Source organism: Spodoptera frugiperda, chromosome 31 (genome assembly GCF_023101765.2).
Source record: "Spodoptera frugiperda isolate SF20-4 chromosome 31, AGI-APGP_CSIRO_Sfru_2.0, whole genome shotgun sequence".
Classification (NCBI taxonomy): Eukaryota; Metazoa; Arthropoda; class Insecta; order Lepidoptera; family Noctuidae; genus Spodoptera; species Spodoptera frugiperda.
The window spans coordinates 24,686-41,325 of NC_064242.1; the positions used below are offsets into that span (position 1 = coordinate 24,686).

At 46.2% G+C, this 16,640-nt stretch overlaps 3 protein-coding genes across 3 annotated transcripts; all 3 read left to right on the forward strand.

Annotated features, from left to right (window-relative positions):
* The first annotated feature begins 212 nt into the window (after positions 1 to 212).
* Positions 213 to 5,246, forward strand: LOC126912915 (uncharacterized). Its single transcript, XM_050707343.1, has 3 exons — positions 213 to 2,763; positions 2,823 to 4,657; positions 5,202 to 5,246. Exons 1-3 carry the CDS (start codon positions 213 to 215, stop codon positions 5,244 to 5,246), a joined length of 4,431 nt encoding a protein of 1,476 aa, XP_050563300.1.
* A 4,243-nt stretch (positions 5,247 to 9,489) lies between these two features.
* Positions 9,490 to 13,761, forward strand: LOC118276036 (metabotropic glutamate receptor 5). The gene is made up of 4 exons (XM_035594165.2): positions 9,490 to 10,584; positions 12,323 to 12,436; positions 12,504 to 12,657; positions 13,321 to 13,761. The coding sequence occupies exons 1-4, from the start codon at positions 10,183 to 10,185 to the stop codon at positions 13,731 to 13,733; spliced, it is 1,083 nt and encodes a 360-aa protein (XP_035450058.2). The 5' UTR covers positions 9,490 to 10,182; the 3' UTR covers positions 13,734 to 13,761.
* A 701-nt stretch (positions 13,762 to 14,462) lies between these two features.
* Positions 14,463 to 16,364, forward strand: LOC126912880 (metabotropic glutamate receptor 5-like). Its single transcript, XM_050707204.1, has 3 exons — positions 14,463 to 14,620; positions 14,715 to 15,025; positions 15,280 to 16,364. The coding sequence occupies exons 1-3, from the start codon at positions 14,463 to 14,465 to the stop codon at positions 16,362 to 16,364; spliced, it is 1,554 nt and encodes a 517-aa protein (XP_050563161.1).
* The last annotated feature ends 276 nt before the right edge of the window (positions 16,365 to 16,640 follow it).

The window sequence follows — 16,640 nt, forward strand, 5'->3', positions numbered from 1 at the left end:
ATTGCCAAAAATAGTTTTACCCACTTTTAGCGGAAAATATACAGAGTGGTCATCGTTCCGAGACTTGTTCCTATCATTAGTCCATAATAATAAAAAACTTGACGACGTGCAACGTCTACACTACATATTTGAAAACTCAGTTGTCAGGTGAAGCAGAACAGCTTATAAGACATGTTCCTATTACTGAACTTAACTATAAGAAATGTTGGGAAATGTTAGAACATAGGTTTAACAATAAGAAATTTATGTCCACATGTATTTTAAACCGACTATTTGGCCAGCGTAATATTGGAAATGAATCATCAAAGGCACTTAAAGATTTGCTTGATGTTACAAGTGATTGTTTGCATGAACTTACCAATATTGGAATAGATGTTAGTTCGTGGGATGTGATTATTGTTTATGTCGCAAGCTTGAAGTTGGACGTAGAATCTAGGAAGCAGTGGGAACTGCATGTTAGTAAATCCTCCGATGATCTACCTTCATTTAAACAGTTTTGCGAGTTTTTAGAGACGCGTTTTCGTGCCCTAGAATGCGTTGAGCCTAAACATAGGGCAAGAGGCGATAATAATCCTACATCTCACACTAAAGTAATGCATGGTACTACTAATGTTTCATGTCCACATTGTTCCGAGAGCCATAAGCTCAGCAGTTGTAAGAAGTTTTGTCAACTAGATATTGACGATCGTCGTGCCATTTCACAGTCTTTAGGTGTCTGTTTTAATTGTCTGGGAAGTCATCATACTTCCAAATTTTGTCGTGTTCTTTCAAAATGCCGTATATGTCAGAGGAAGCATCATACGTTGTTGCATCCTAAGAACCCTGTTGGAGCTAGTGGTAGTGAGGCTTCTACGTCAGTGGAGCCTGTCACCTCACCTGAACGTACTTCAGAGCCAGTACATGATGTTAGTGCAAACATAGCAACTCATTTTGTGAATGGACAAGCGCAGGGTCAAGTCTTGTTAGCCACGGCTTTGGTGAAGGCCGAATCACAAATTGGGTCCTCTCAAATCTTGAGAGCTTTATTGGATCAAGGATCCCAAGCATCCTTCATAACAGAGGCAGCAGCGCAATTACTTCGCTTAAAGAGAGTAGTTTCTAAGACTACTATTGCAGGTATAGGAGGTGGTCATGGCAACATCGTTTCTAAACATGTAGTGAATATTAATATACAATCGTTGCATGATCCCTCTTTTACCGTGAAGGTTACTGCGCATGTACTTAGCTCACTGACCTCAGTTATGCCAGATACATATTTTGAACTTGAGGATTGGCCAGAAATCCACAGTATAAGTCTAGCAGACCCAAAGTTCAACTGTCCTAATAAAATCGACATTTTATTAGGAGCTGAAACATATGGTCGTATTTTAAAGGAAGGTCTGATCAAGAGCCCAGCAGGCTCTCCGGTTGCACAAGACACGCATTTAGGTTGGATTGTGTCAGGCCATGTTAGTAAAGCAAATAAGTTGCTAACTTCCCATAATACTGTGATCGCTATGCACACTCAAATTGAAGAGAACGATATGTTAAAACGTTTATGGGAGTTAGACTCTGAAACTACTTTAACGAAAAGGCTTTTTACGCCTGAAGAACAGGCCTGCGAAGAGTTTTATGCACAATCCACGGAAAGAGATGAAAATGGGCGTTATGTCGTAAAATTACCTTTTCGTTCAGAAGATCCACCTTGTAAATACGGTCAGTCTAAAAATATTGCGGTAAAAAGATTGCTAGGTTTAGAAAGGAAGTTGGGTAGGGATCATGAATTAAAACAACAGTATACTGATGTGATAAACGAGTATTTATTGCTGGGCCATATGGAGAAAATTACCGACGAGGCTGAAAGAAATAAAAGTGATGCGGTTTATTTGCCTCACCACGCAGTGGTTAGACAAGATAAACTGACTACTAAGGTAAGAGTGGTTTATGACGCGTCGTGTAAGGGGACAAACGGAGTTTCCTTAAATGACACCTTAATGGTAGGACCCACTCTTCAGGCTGATTTAAGACATATTGTCATGAGATGGCGACAACATCCGATTTGTCTGGTAGCAGACATAATAAAAATGTATCGCCAAATTAAAGTCGCTCGATCGGATGCAGATTTCCAAAGAATTGTCTGGAGAGAGGATCCTGACAAAGAGATAGAGGACTTTCGACTTCTGACTGTCACCTTTGGCACATCGTGCGCCCCTTACTTGGCTGTTAAGTCGTTACATCAAGTTGCGCGCGAGGAAGGTAGTATATATCCATTGGCTGCTGAAAGAGTGACGTCAGACTTCTACATGGATGATTTGATGACTGGATGCACATCTGAAACAGAAGTGAAAAGGATTTATAGTGAAATGAATAATTTATTAGAGAAAGGGGGGTTCCAATTGCAAAAGTGGACAAGCAATAGAATGTCCTTGTTGGAAAGCTTAAAAGAAAGTTTTGGAAGAGACTTGGAAATCAAAACTGATAAAGTAACTAAGATTCTGGGCCTTACCTGGAACAGGAACACGGATGAATTTGATTATTCTGTGAAGATGTCACCTCCGGCTGCACCTGAAACAAAAAGAACGGTCATATCAGAAATATCACGACTTTATGATCCATTAGGATGGATAGCTCCGTGCATCATAACTTCTAAGGTTTTCATACAGAAGCTATGGATTAGTGGCATAGGTTGGGATGATGAACTGCCACCAGATCTCGCACAAGAGTGGAGATATTACAGAACAGAATTAGAGAAACTGGTGGATTTTCATATTCCCAGATGGATAGGCAAGGGGGAGATGATATTACTATAGAGCTACATGGTTTTAGCGATGCATCAAATACAGCTTATGCGGCTGTGGTGTATTGTCGCATTGTTAACGCTAGGGCGCAAATTCACTCGCACCTCATCACCGCAAAAACGAAGGTAGCTCCTATCAAGCAGATATCCATTCCACGCTTGGAATTGTGTGGTTCTGTTCTAGTAGCAAAATTATTGATAGAAGTAGCTGAAGTTATGAACATTCCAAAGGCTAATATACATGCGTGGACCGATTCATCGGTGGTTTTGGCCTGGTTAAATGATCATCCAAGCCGTTGGAAAACTTACGTAGCCAATCGCACTTCCGAGATCCTTAGTTTGCTGGACAACACGCAGTGGGCTTATGTTAAATCTAAAGAAAATCCAGCAGATAATAATATCGCTTCTCGTGGGGTATCTCCAGCAGTTTTACTTAATGACGATTTATGGAAACGAGGACCAGGTTGGTTAAGAAATGATCAGATAGAGTACACCAGACCTAGCGCAATACGCACAAACGAGGAGAAAAACCCTGTTAAGGTTCACACTACCAACTTGGTACCGGATTTTGAAGTCATTTGGGGAACTAGGTATTCATCACTTACACGTCTAGTAAGGGTTGTTGCGTACTGTAAAAGGTTTTTGCAATCAACAAGAGCTCGTAAGGAGAACAGTAAAGTAGCAGCTTACCTGTCAGCATCCGAAATTCGCGAAGCTTTGAATGTGTGTATCCGGCAAAGCCAACAGCAATGGTTTCATGCAGAATTGATGGCCCTGAAAAATAAAGTTTCATTAGAAAAAACGAGTCCTTTATATAAATTAAATGTATTTATTGACCAATCTGAGATATTGCGCGTTGGAGGAAGGCTGCGATACTCTCCACTACTCGACGACACAAAGCATCCAGTAGTTATTCCTCATGATTCAAGTTTGGCCAAGTTAATTGTCGCCGACGCTCATGAAAAGACTTTTCATGGAGGACAGCAACTAGTACTCAATTTTATACGCACCAAGTACTGGATCAGCCGGGTAAAATATATCGTACGAGCTCATATACGTCGTTGTGCTCCTTGTATTCGATATGCGGCGACCACAAAACAACAGTTTATGGGAGAGCTTCCAGCTTGCAGAGTGACACCCAGCAAACCATTTCTCAACTCTGGTGTCGATTACGCGGGCCCCATTAACATGAGAGTGTCTAAGGGTCGTGGACAGCGGTCGTATAAAGGTTATATCTGCTTATTTGTGTGCATGGCCACGCGCGCAGTACACATCGAGGCAGTTTCAGATTTAACCACTGAGGGTTTCCTAGCAGCTTTCAAACGGTTTATATCCCGGCGCGGACAGTGTCGTCATATATGGAGCGATAATGGCACCAATTTTGTGGGCGCTGCCAAGGAGTTACAGATCCTGTTCAACCAGGAGAGTTCAATGTTTAAAGACATTGCAGCTGCTCTTGCAACCTCTCAAACGGAATGGCACTTTATCCCTCCCCATGCTCCAAATTTCGGTGAACTGTGGGAAGCAGGGGTTAAAAGTGTAAAACACCATCTGAGGCGCGTCATAGGTGATTCTACGTTAACTTTCGAAGAATTGTCCACGGTCCTGTCTCAAATTGAGGCGTGCCTAAACTCTAGGCCCTTGTCTCAGGGTAGTAGTGATCCAGAGGATCCTGTACCACTAACTCCTGGGCATTTCTTAGTGGGTCAGCCATTGGTAGTGGCTCCCGACTACAATTATGAAAATGCCACAGTTAGTACTCTCCGCAGGTGGCAATTGGTACAACGTATGGTGCAGCACTTCTGGCGTAGGTGGAAACAGGAATATTTGACAAACTTCTTCCAAAGGCACAAATGGAATATACGTACATCTGACTGTAAGGTAGGTGATGTAGTTCTAATAAAAGAAGATAACTTACCTCCAGCCAAGTGGTCATATGGTAGAATTACGCAGTTGCATCCGGGTAAAGATAACTTGACACGCGTTGTCACTGTTCGTTGCAAGGGTACTGAGATTAAACGTCCAATTTCAAAATTGTGTTTTCTTCCCGCGACTGAATAATTCGAGTTATGTTAGAAAACAAAATTGAAATCTGTTAGCTTATATTTATTTGTGATAGATATATTGTTTTAATGTATGTTCTTATGTTGTAACCAATTGTTAACTATGTGTTATACCTTGTACATCATTAACGGATTACGTTGTGTTTTCCTTTTTGATCGAGTTTAACCGAACTCCAATTTGTCATGAAACGGTTTGTTGTTAACCGACTTCTTTTGTATTTTAAGTACTTTGTTAAATTATAAGAATTTGTTGTAGTTGTTAAGTTTGAATGAAGCCGTATCTGTCCACTATATTGTAATTCGATGTAGAGAAGCCGTCCATTACCTGTTCTATATTTGTAATAATCTATTTCTATATACAGTCCATTGTTCTTGTTGTTGCTGAGTTTGTTCATGGTGGGCGGTAGGAAAAGGAAAATATTCCTTTTGGTGGGCGGAATGTTAAATGTAGAAATAATAATAAAAGAGGTGTACTCGATCCTCACGCTATCCCATAACCGAAATCAATATTTGTAAAAATGTAGTACCGGATAGCTCGATAGATGGCGTTAGGATCGAGTTAGATGGCGATATGGTTTCGTTACCGGCAAAACATTAGGGTACTAGGTTTGACAGCAATAAATTTGTCTCGCTCTGAGGTACGTCGTTTCATTCGAGTATCCCTGGCTTCAAAGCACCTTGTACTGATATTGTACACAAGTGTTGGGAGGATTTATTGACTACTACCTGAAATAATTGTCATCCACCGAGTTCTGACAGAAGAGGTCATTGGTGACAGGTGACATTTTTGACAGTTGTCATTGGTGACAGAAGTTCGTGTTGACAGAAGTCATTGGTGACAGATGTCATAATTGACAGATGTCATTGGTGACAGTTGTCATTGGTGACAGAAGTTCGTGATGACAGATGTCATTATGACAGAAGTTCTTGTTGACAGATGAAATTGGTGACAGAAGTACTTGTTGACAGATGTCATTGGTGACAGATGTCAATGATGACAGAAGTTCCTGTTGACAGTTGTCATTGGTCACAGATGTAGGTTTTGACAGATGTCATTAGTGACAGATGTCATTGGTGACAGAAGTTTGTGATGAAAGATGTCATTGGTGACAGATGTCATTGACGACAGATGTCATTGATGACAGATGTCATTGATGACAGATGTCAATTTTGACAGATGTCAATTTTGACAGATGTCATTGGTGACAGAAGTTCTTGTTGACAGATGTCATTGGTGACAGAAGTTCTTGTTGACAGATGTCATTGATGACAGATGTCATTGGTGACAGAAGTTCGTGATGACAGTTGTCATTGATGACAGATGTCAATTGTGACAGATGTCATTGGTGACAGAAGGTCGTGATGACAGTTGTCATCGATGACAAATGTCATTATTGACAAATGTCATTATTGACAGATTTCATTGACAACAGTTGTCACAATGACAGTTGTCACAATGACAAATGTCAATTTTGACAGATGTCATTGGTGACAGATGTTCTTGTCGACAGATGTCATTGGTGACACATGTCATTTTTGACAGATGTCATTGATGACAGATGTCATTGATGATAGATGTCATTGGTGACAGAAGTTCTTGTTGACAGATGTCATTGGTGACAGATGTCATTTTTGACATATGTCATTAGTGACAAATGTCATTATTGACAGAAGTTCGTGATGACAGATTTCATTGATGATAGATGTCATTGGTCACAGATGTAAGTTTTGACAGATGTCATTATTGAAAGATGTCATTGTTGACAGATGTCATTGACGACAGTTGTCATTGACGACAGATGTCATTGATGACAGAGGTCATTGGTGACAGGTGACATTTTTGACAGATGTCATTGATGACAGATGTCATTGATGACAGATGTAATTTTTGACAGATGTCATTATTGACAGATGTCATTATTGACAGAAGTTCTTGTTGACAGATGTCATTGTCGATAGATGTCATTATTGACAGATGTCATTGATAACAGATGTCAATTTTGACAGATGTCATTGATGACAGAAGTTAGTGATGACAGATGTCATTGGTGACAGAATGTCGTGATGACAGATGTCATTGGTGACAGAGTCAATTTTGACAGATGTCGTTGGTGACTGAATGTCTTGTTGACAGATGTCATTGATGACAGATGTCAATTTTGACAGATGTCAATTTTGACAGATGTCATTGTTGACAGATGTCATTTTTGACAGATGTCATTGATGACAGAAGTTCTTGTTGACAGATGTAATTTTTGACAGATGTCATTATTGACAGATGTCATTGGTGACAGAAGTTCGTGATGACAGATGTCATTGGTGACAGAAGTTCGTGATGACAGATGTCATTGGTGACAGAAGTTCGTGATGACAGACGTCATTGGTGACAGATGTTATTGACGACAGATGTCATTGATGACAGATTTCATTAATGACTGTTATTCTTTGTATCGACAATATCAGTTTGTGAACTAGTGGCGCCATCTATAATATAACATGTGAGCTATTTTGTATCTGTGCAATAAAAGTTTAGTTTCCCGCGTGTCGTTCAAGCGTTTCATTGTTGACAGATGTCATTAGTGACAGATGATGACAGATGTCATTGGTGACGTGATGACAGATGTCATTGGTGAAAGATGTTATTGACGACAGATGTCATTGATGACAGATTTCATTAATGACTGTTATTCTTTGTATCGACAATATCAGTTTGTGAACTAGTGGCGCCATCTATAATATAACATGTGAGCTATTTTGTATCTGTGCAATAAAAGTTTAGTTTCCCGCGTGTCGTTCAAGCGTTTCATTATTGACAAATGTCATTATTGACAGATGTCATTGTTGACAGATGTCATTGACGACAGATGTCATTGATGACAGATTTCATTGATGACAGATGTCATTGGTGACAGATTTCATTGATGATAGATGTCACAATGACAGATGTCAATTTTGACAGATGTCATTGGTGACAAAAGTTCTTGTTGACAGATGTCATTGGTGACAGATGTCATTGGTGACAGATGTCATTGGTGACAGATGTCATTGGTGACAGAAGGTCGTGATAACAGATGTCATTGGTGACAGATGTCATTGGTGACAGAAGTTCGTGAGGACAGTTGTCATTGATGACAGATGTCAATTTTGACAGATGTCATTGGTGACAGGTGACATTTGTTAAAGTTGTCATTGGTGACAGAAGTTCTTGATGACAGTTGTCATTAATGACGGATGTCAATTTTGACAGATGTCATTGATGACAGATTTCATTGATGATAGATGTCATTGGTCACAGAAGTTCGTGATGACAGATGTGATTGACGACAGATGTCATTGATGACAAGTGTCATTAGTAACAGATGTCATTGGTGACAGAAGTTCTTGTTGACAGATGTCATTATTGACAGATGTCATTGGTGACAGATGTCATTATTGACAGATGTCATTGATGACAGATGTCATTGGTGACAGTTGTCATTGGTGACATAAGTTCTTGTTGACAGATGTTATTGGTGACAGATGTCATATAGGACAGATGTCATTTTTGACAGATGTCATTGATGACAGAAGTTCTTGTTGATAGATGTCATTTTTGACAGATGTCATTATTGACAGATGTCATTGGTGACAGAAGTTCTTGTTGACAGATGTAATTGGTGACAGATGTCATTATTGACAGATGTCATTGATGACAAATGTCATTATTGACAGATGTCATTGTTGACAGAAGTTCTTGTTGACAGATGTCATTGACGACAGTTGTCATTGATGACCGATGTCATTGAGAACAGATGTCATTTTTGACAGATGTCATTGGTGACAGAAGTTCGTGATGACAGATGTCATTGGTGACAGAAGTTCTTGATGACAAATGTCATTGAGGACAGATGTCATTTTTGACAGATGTCATTAGTGACAGATGTCAGTATTGACTGATGTCATATAGGACAGATGTCATTTTTGACAGATGTCATTGATGACAGAAGTTCTTGTTGACAGATGTCATTATTGACAGAAGTTCTTGTTGACAGATGTCATTGGCGACAGATGTCATTATTGACAGATGTCATTGGTGACAGATGTCATTATTGACAGATGTCATTGGTGACAGAAGTTCGTGATGACAGATGTCATTGGTGACAGATGTCATTGGTGACAGAAGTTCGTGATGACAGAAGTTCTTTTTAACAGATGTCATTGATGACAGGAGTTTTTGTTGACAGTTGTCATTGTTGACAGATGTCATTGGTGACAGAAGTTCTTGTTGACAGATGTAATTGGTGACAGATGTCATTGGTGACAGATGTCATCGGTGATAGATGTTTTTGTTGACAGATGTCATTGACGACAGATGTCATTGACGACAGAAGTTCTTGTTGACAGATGTAAATTTTGACAGATGTCAATTTTGACAGATGTCATTGGTGACAGAAGTTCTTGTTGACAGATGTCATTGGTGACAGATGTCATTGATGACAGATGTCATTGATGACAGATGTCATTGATGACAGAAGTTCTTGTTGACAGATGTCAATTATGACAGGAGTTTTTGTTGACAGTTGTCATTGTTGTCAGAAGTTATTGACGACAGATGTCATTGTCGACAGATGTCATTATTGACAGATGTCATTGAGGACGGATGTCATTTACTATTAGGTAGACTACTAGGATTTCTCCTCTTGCTGTATAAAGAAAAAAATAACCTAACCTAACCTAACCTAGACAGACAGACCGTATTTTTTTATTTATTGGTTTACATCAGGCAACGAAGGCCCATATTAATACAATGATACTATACCTGAAACATAAAATACTATAAATACATAATTTTGATATTAATATCACTATTGACATGTGTCAAATATTTTAAGGTTTGTTGGTCACAAATAGTAGGACGTGGCTATGGAAAATTAATTCTACATTCAACACCTTTAACTCAAATCACTACAATCACTAAAACTTATAATCTGTCATAACAAGTGTTGGGAGGATTTATTGACTACTACCTGAAATAATTGTCATCCACCGAGTTCTGACAGAACTCCAACCACACAGGACTGAATACTGATATTAGTTCTTGTAAACCCGCAGTATTTCATTTCTCTCGAGACCTACTATGGAAGTTTGCCGGTCTCCTCGCAGCTTTCTATTACTTCAGGAAGTAGCCAAACATTTTGATAATCATCAATGTGTCATAAATATTTCCCAACTCGTCGGCTTTCTTTCTTTCTTTTAAACTCGACAAACTACATGCGACCAATTTGAAGCGCATAGCGTATTGCGCAAGTCCAAGGAGACGTGCCAATGGTGGTAACTGTGCAGTAAGCACAGTAAAGCGACGAGATGCACGCGAGGCACGCGCTTGTTGTGGCAGCCGCGTGGCTGGTCGCGCGCGCGGCGCCGGCTGCCAGCGAGAGTGCGCGGGTACGCGGCGCCGTACGCTTCGGTGCTCTATTCGCCGTACACGGCGCGCCGACGGAAGCGCGTGCGGGCGCGGCCTGCGGAGTCGTCCGCGAGCACTATGGCATCCAGCGCGTAGAGGCGACGTTGATGGCTCTGGATGCCATAAACGCAGACCCCCGGCTACTGCCGTGGCTGCGTCTCGGCGCCGACTTACGTGACTCGTGCTGGGCAGCTCCCACGGCGCTGCGACAGACCATTGACCTGGTGCGCGATGCTATTGCCCCGTCGCAGGCGCTCCGCCGGCGATCTCTGTCCAGCGGTAAAGCCGGCCTGTGCTCGACGGTCTGTACTGTGCCATGTATTTACATTTTTACTAAGTTTATACATATAGTGCTAAGATGTTTTTCTTTGTCTGACTCCTTCGAAGTAGATTTAATAATGGCGACAAACCGATTAGATTGCCCCGGTGTACCTTTGATCTTAATATTTCAATCTGGTTCAGATAGTTTGGCCTCCCACTAGCCGTAACAGTTACAGCTACCTATCTTTGATCTTCGTATAATAAACCTGAACAAGTTTTAAGTAGTATAACATTCGTGAGACTTACTCATTCATTATGTCCTCAAACAGTTACGTGAGGTCTATCACCCAATGCAATTCTTAAATAAATAATTGTATTGGGTGATAGACCTACTATATTATTTATAACGCTTGCCAGCGACTTCGCCCGCGCTTCTGGGGTTAAAAAATATCCTATGTGTTATTCCAGACTATATCTACCCCTTTCCCAAATTTCATCCCGGTCCCTTCAGCCGTGTGGACGTGATTGAGTACCCAACAAACATACACACAAACTTTCAATCTTTCGCACTATAACTGCGTCTCTACCCTCTATGCCTATATTTGAGAGGGTAAAATCATACAAGGACTTCTCCCGCCTGGGGCGAGGCGAGAGTGTCCGACTTTTACTGGTACTTGCCATTGGTAGGTTTCGAAACCGCACTCTCATGCATGAGAAGCGGGCGTATTAATCCCCGGGCCACGGCGACATATACGTGCTACGCGGGAACATACAGACCAGTAGTGCTGGGGCGACAACGAGGCGTGTGTCTGGGGCGACATGACAGCGGAGTGACGGCGAGGGCCCTCGAGCACCGCGCCGAGCTCGCGCCGCCACTCCTGGCTCTAGTACTCCCTCGACAACGGCTTGCAGAATAACGTCAGACCCGGCGACAGCCCTGTGCAACTAATTACATCAATTGAAACTACACTACTACCCCCTTCTTTAAGAACCCTACCCTTAACTTTACCCTTGTAGCGTATTGGGAAAACCTCGGCAGGGAGTTTATTCCACTATCGGAAGGCCCTTGTTTTATACAATTCGGGCAACGTAAGCTGTAAGTATGTTTCACCCGTATACAATGTGTTGCGGTTTGTCTAAAGGACAATTATACATTTAGCCATCCCCTCACACACGTGCAATACCTGTAATATATAAAATTATCGCACGCAACCATCGAACGAACGTCAGAAGCATCATTCGTTCCGCTGTTGTTGGAGCGACGTCAGAAGCATCATTCGTTCGGCTGTTGTTGGAGCGACGTCAGAAGCATCATTCGTTCGGCTGTTGCTGGAGCGACGTCAGAAGCATCATTCGTTCGGCTGTTGCTGGAGCGACGTCAGAAGCATCATTTGTTCGGCTGTTGTTGGAGCGACGTCAGAAGCATCATTCGTTCGGCTGTTGCTGGAGCGACGTCAGAAGCATCATTTGTTCGGCTGTTGTTGGAGCGACGTCAGAAGCATCATTCGTTCGGCTGTTGTTGGAGCGACGTCAGAAGCATCATTCGTTCGGCTGTTGCTGGAGCGACGTCAGAAGCATCATTCGTTCCGCTGTTGCTGGAGCGACGTCAGAAGCATCATTCGTTCCGCTGTTGTTGGAGCGACGTCAGAAGCATCATTCGTTCCGCTGTTGCTGGAGCGACGTCAGAAGCATCATTCGTTCCGCTGTTGTTGGAGCGACGTAAATCATATGAATGATCTCCATGCTGTATATTCATCACTCGGCGTATTTTGCTTACAGACAAGTGAGCTGGGGCGTGCGCCCGCGACTCCGTTGGTGGCAGTGCTGGGCCCTGGCGCCAGCTCCGCGGCTGTTCAGGTGCAAAACTTGCTGCAGCTGTTCTCCATCCCGCAGGTAGGCCCGGCGCCCCCCACTACCTGCCCGCCGCCTGGCGCCTATAGTGAGCTCGCGCGTGTGGCAGGTGTCGTACTCGGCGACGGCGCGCGAGCTGTCGGACCGCGCTCGCTTCTCCACGTTCTTCCGCGTGGTGCCGTCCGACAAGCACCAGGCGAGGCTGCTGGTGGCGCTGCTGCGCGCGCACAACTGGACCTACGTGCACGCGCTGCACACGGACGGTGAGTGCGCGCGGGGACGCGGAGTGGTCTATCAGCTACAGTAGTACATCTCGAATGACTCGTTCTGACAACAATGTCACAATTAACTTTTGTGAAGTTGCTACAAAGCAACATCAGTGGGTAACATTGTATATGCATACTGTTTAACATTAGTCGATTAGTCCACTCTCGGGCCCTCGGCCCCTAAAAATAGGTATTTGCAAGTAGACCATGACCAAATAATGTATGAAGTTAAACCACACACAAATTATACGGAGGGTATTTTGAATAGCAATAGTATGTTGGAACTATTTTTAAAACAACTGCATTGAAGGGCCGAGAGGAAACAAAAATTTCGCTGATAATAAAAATCTACTCTCGGCCTTCAGGCACCTTCAGGAGACGAGAACACACCTTAATAAGAAGCAAAGTGGACGCATACATTATTGCAACGATATTTACCAATCGTCAATTGCACTAATTAATTGATTGACTTACTTATTGCCAACCCACTTTGAGGAAGATCCCAGTGAATACCTACAGTGTCACACAAAATGGAGTAACCCATCTGGAACAAACAACTTATACTGAAACACATTACGTGACATCGAGTATTTGATGCGCATACACGAGCTCATTTATTACAACCTGGCTCTCTCTAGTCGTGACTTCATACATTGGCAGAGAGCTATGGGCAGAGCGGCATGGCGGCGTTCCGCGAGGAGGCGGCGCGCGGCGGCGTGTGCGTGGCGCGCGAGGTGGCGCTGCGCGCGGCGCCGTCGGCCGCGGCCGTGGACGCGGCGCTGGCGCGGCTGGCGCGCGGCCCGCGCGTGGCCGTGTGCTGGTGCGAGGGCCGCACGGCGCGCGCGCTGCTGGCCGGGCTGGCGCGCGCGCCGCGCCGCCTGCGCCTCGTGGCCAGCGACGGCTGGGCGGACCGCCGCGATGTGGTCGACGGCTTGGAGCACGCCGCGCTGCACGCGCTCACGCTGCGCATCCGCTCGCCGTACCTCAATCACTTCGACAGACACTACCTCGCACTCACGCCGCTCAACAACTCAAGAAATCCTTGGTTCCAGGTCTTCACTTATAATTCATAAATTCAAATACAATAGAAATAGAACTTTTTCACTCAGTACATGATTCTTCTATGGCTGTATAACATCACGCACGCTACTATCAATAGGAGCCTAGCAACAAGTCTATAAACTAAAGTATTTAAATCAATACTAACGACAGTAGGCACCTACATGCAATGCACCAATTTGAATATCTCTTATACTTGAGTGTTCCTGAAAAAGTCATAATACACTTTTGTAATTTATTATAACCACTTATGTACTTTGTAAAATAATAAAGATTTTATATACTGTCACAATATTGCAGGAATTTTGGGAGCAGAAGTTCAATTGTACGCTGTCGGCGGCGGAGATGGCGGGGGCGGCGGCGGCGGGGGCGGGGGCGGGCGGAGTGCGGCACTGCACAGGTGTTTATTACTGAATGACTGTTGTTCTAGTAGCAGTAGGGCATCCTAGTATCGCAACCAAGGGCTGGGCTCGCTGTCATCGCAGCGGTAAGTCCCCTCTGTGACGAGTGGCTAGAGAGGCGCCACGGCGTCCTCACCTACCACTTGACGCAGGTGCTTACCGGAAATGATAGTTTCGGTGGGTTCCTGTTTCTGATTGGGCGGAAACTCACAAGTAATGCGCACGTACTAAGTCCCGAGTGGTGCGGCAGGGCGCGAGTCCCTGGCCGCCAACTACACGCAGGAGCCGAAGCTGGCGCTGGTGGTGCGCGGCGTGTACGCGCTGGCGCACGCGCTGCACGACATGCGGCGCGAGGCGTGCGGGCGCGGCGGGCGCGGGCTGTGCGCCGCCATGTTGCCCTTCAACGTGTCCCGCTACCGGCTCCACCTCGCGCAGGTGCGGTTCCGCGCGCCCGACGGCGGCCTCGTCGCGTTCGATGACAATGGCGACCCGCCGCCCGAGTCAGTACCGAATTCTCATTCGAGGTTACACGTACTCTTACAAGTCCAACTCCATCATTCGAGCTCAGACCCGTGATGTGCGCGTGCTTCTCAGGCTGAGCGATTACGACGTTATGAGCTTCGAGCGCGGTGGCGCCGCATGGCGGTACGAGCGCGTGGGGCGTTGGCGTCGCGGTGTGCTACAGATGCGTGGGGGCGCGGACGCGGCTTGGGCGCGAGCGCGCGGCGTTCCGGCCGCATGTTCGGCGCCGTGCGGCGCAGGGCAGTGGGCGCGCGTGGGCGCGGGGCGCGCGCGATGCTGCTGGAGCTGCGTGGCGTGCGCGCCGCTCGAGGTCACCGTGCCGCCGCCCACGCCGGGCTGCCGGCTCTGTCCCCCCGGACACCACCCTGATCGAGACCGCACTGGTACCTCCCTGCACTGCTTCAGTACCTTGCTCGGCGTGCAGACATGTGTCTGAGTATTAATTTCGGTTTTTCACAGAATATTACTTTGTATACCTCATGGGAGAATTAACGATTTTAAAGGGTTAAAATCATTCAATGATTACTCTCAGCTTAGTTGATGCGAACTAAAAAGCAAGTTACTGACTAAAAACACCCCGGTCTATCTCCTGAGGCATACTTTCGCAGTTCCATATTCAGTTATTTTACAATTCCAGCATGTTTGCCGTCGACCGTGGAGTGGGGCGCCGAGGGCCGCGGCACGCGCGCCGTGGCTGCGCTGGTGGGCGCGGCCGGGCTGGCAGCCGTGGCCACGTGCGCCGTCACGTTCTGGCGACACCGCGCCACGCCTGTCGTGAAGTCGGCGTCTCGCGAGCTGTGCGCTCTGTTGCTGTGCGCGGCGGCGGTGTGCCACGGCGCCGCGCTGGCGGCCGTGTTGCGGCCAGGACCGGGCCCATGCGCACTCGTGCGGCTAGCAGCGCCCGCGCTGGGCGGAGTATATGCGGCCGTGCTGGCGCGTACAACGCGCGTGGCTCGGCTCGTGGCGGCGTGCGAGCGCCGGCCGGCGGCTCGACCGCGCCTGTTATCATCGCGCGCCCAGCTTTGGATGTGGCTGACACTGACGGTTCCAGGGATCTGTGTGGCAGTTTGGAGTGCGGTTAACTGGCCAGCCGCCCCGCGCCTACTGCACCCGGGCCGCTCACGCTCAGTGTTAGTGTGCGGCGGGGAGCAAGCCCCGGCACAGTTGGCTCCGCTGGCGCCGGCGCTGACTCTGCTGGCAGCGTGTGTCGGCATGGCGGTGCGCACTCGCCGCCTGCCACACAACTTCAACGAGACCAGGTTCGTGGGTGCGGCAGCGTACGCTACGTGTGTCACATGGTTCGCTTTCTTCCCGCTGTACGCGGTGAGCGCGGCGCGCACGGCGACGCTGTGCGCGTGCGTGTCGCTGTCGGCGGGTGCGTGCGTGGTGCTGTCGCTGGGCCCACGCGTATGGGTGTGCGTGTGTCGACCGGCGCGCAACACGCGTGCGCACTTCCTCACCGCCTCCATCCGCTGCCACGTGGGCAAGTACCGCGCAGCACGCGACCTGCCCGCAGCGCGCGACGTGTCGTGCCAGGCCGAGACAGGCGCGCGCTGCGAGGCGGGGACGGCGTGCGCGCGCGTGCTCCGCACTGCGCCGGCGGAGGCGGGGGCGGGGGCGGGGGGCGCAGACACGGCCGACGTGGTGATCGTGCTGCTGCAGCACCAGCACTGGCTGCCGGTCGACAGCGCGCCGGCGGTGGCGGACCTGCTCGCAATGTAACGCTGCTACCGCCAGGGTACTATTTGTGTCTTCTGCGACTTCTCAAAAGCGTTCGACTGTGTTGACGACGAGACACCTTTGGTGAAAATAGATCACTACAGGAGTTGAAATACCACGTTCCGTCTATTGAAAATTTAATTAAAAGAAAGGCAGTTAAAGGTTAAGGTTACCGATGTTCACACACGGTGCTCTAAGTTGTAAATAGGCGTTCCTCAAGGTTCAATATTGGGTCCCTTTCTCTTTTTTTGAGTGTATTTAAATATGTAAGGTAAGCTA

Excerpts from the sequence above, each read along its gene's own strand:
- LOC118276036 (XM_035594165.2), top strand. The coding sequence starts at position 10,183 with ATGCACGCGAGGCACGCGCTTGTTGTGGCAGCCGCGTGGCTGGTCGCG. Across the intron at positions 10,585-12,322 it reads AAGCCGGCCTGTGCTCGACG|ACAAGTGAGCTGGGGCGTGC; the intron begins GTCTGTACTGTG and ends TTTTGCTTACAG. Across the intron at positions 12,658-13,320 it reads GCACGCGCTGCACACGGACG|AGAGCTATGGGCAGAGCGGC; the intron begins GTGAGTGCGCGC and ends ATACATTGGCAG.
- LOC126912915 (XM_050707343.1), top strand. The coding sequence starts at position 213 with ATGTTAGAACATAGGTTTAACAATAAGAAATTTATGTCCACATGTATT. Across the intron at positions 2,764-2,822 it reads TCATATTCCCAGATGGATAG|CTTATGCGGCTGTGGTGTAT; the intron begins GCAAGGGGGAGA and ends CATCAAATACAG. Across the intron at positions 4,658-5,201 it reads TACGTACATCTGACTGTAAG|TCCATTGTTCTTGTTGTTGC; the intron begins GTAGGTGATGTA and ends TTCTATATACAG.
- LOC126912880 (XM_050707204.1), top strand. The coding sequence starts at position 14,463 with ATGCGGCGCGAGGCGTGCGGGCGCGGCGGGCGCGGGCTGTGCGCCGCC. Across the intron at positions 14,621-14,714 it reads AATGGCGACCCGCCGCCCGA|GCTGAGCGATTACGACGTTA; the intron begins GTCAGTACCGAA and ends CGTGCTTCTCAG. Across the intron at positions 15,026-15,279 it reads CCCTGATCGAGACCGCACTG|CATGTTTGCCGTCGACCGTG; the intron begins GTACCTCCCTGC and ends TTACAATTCCAG.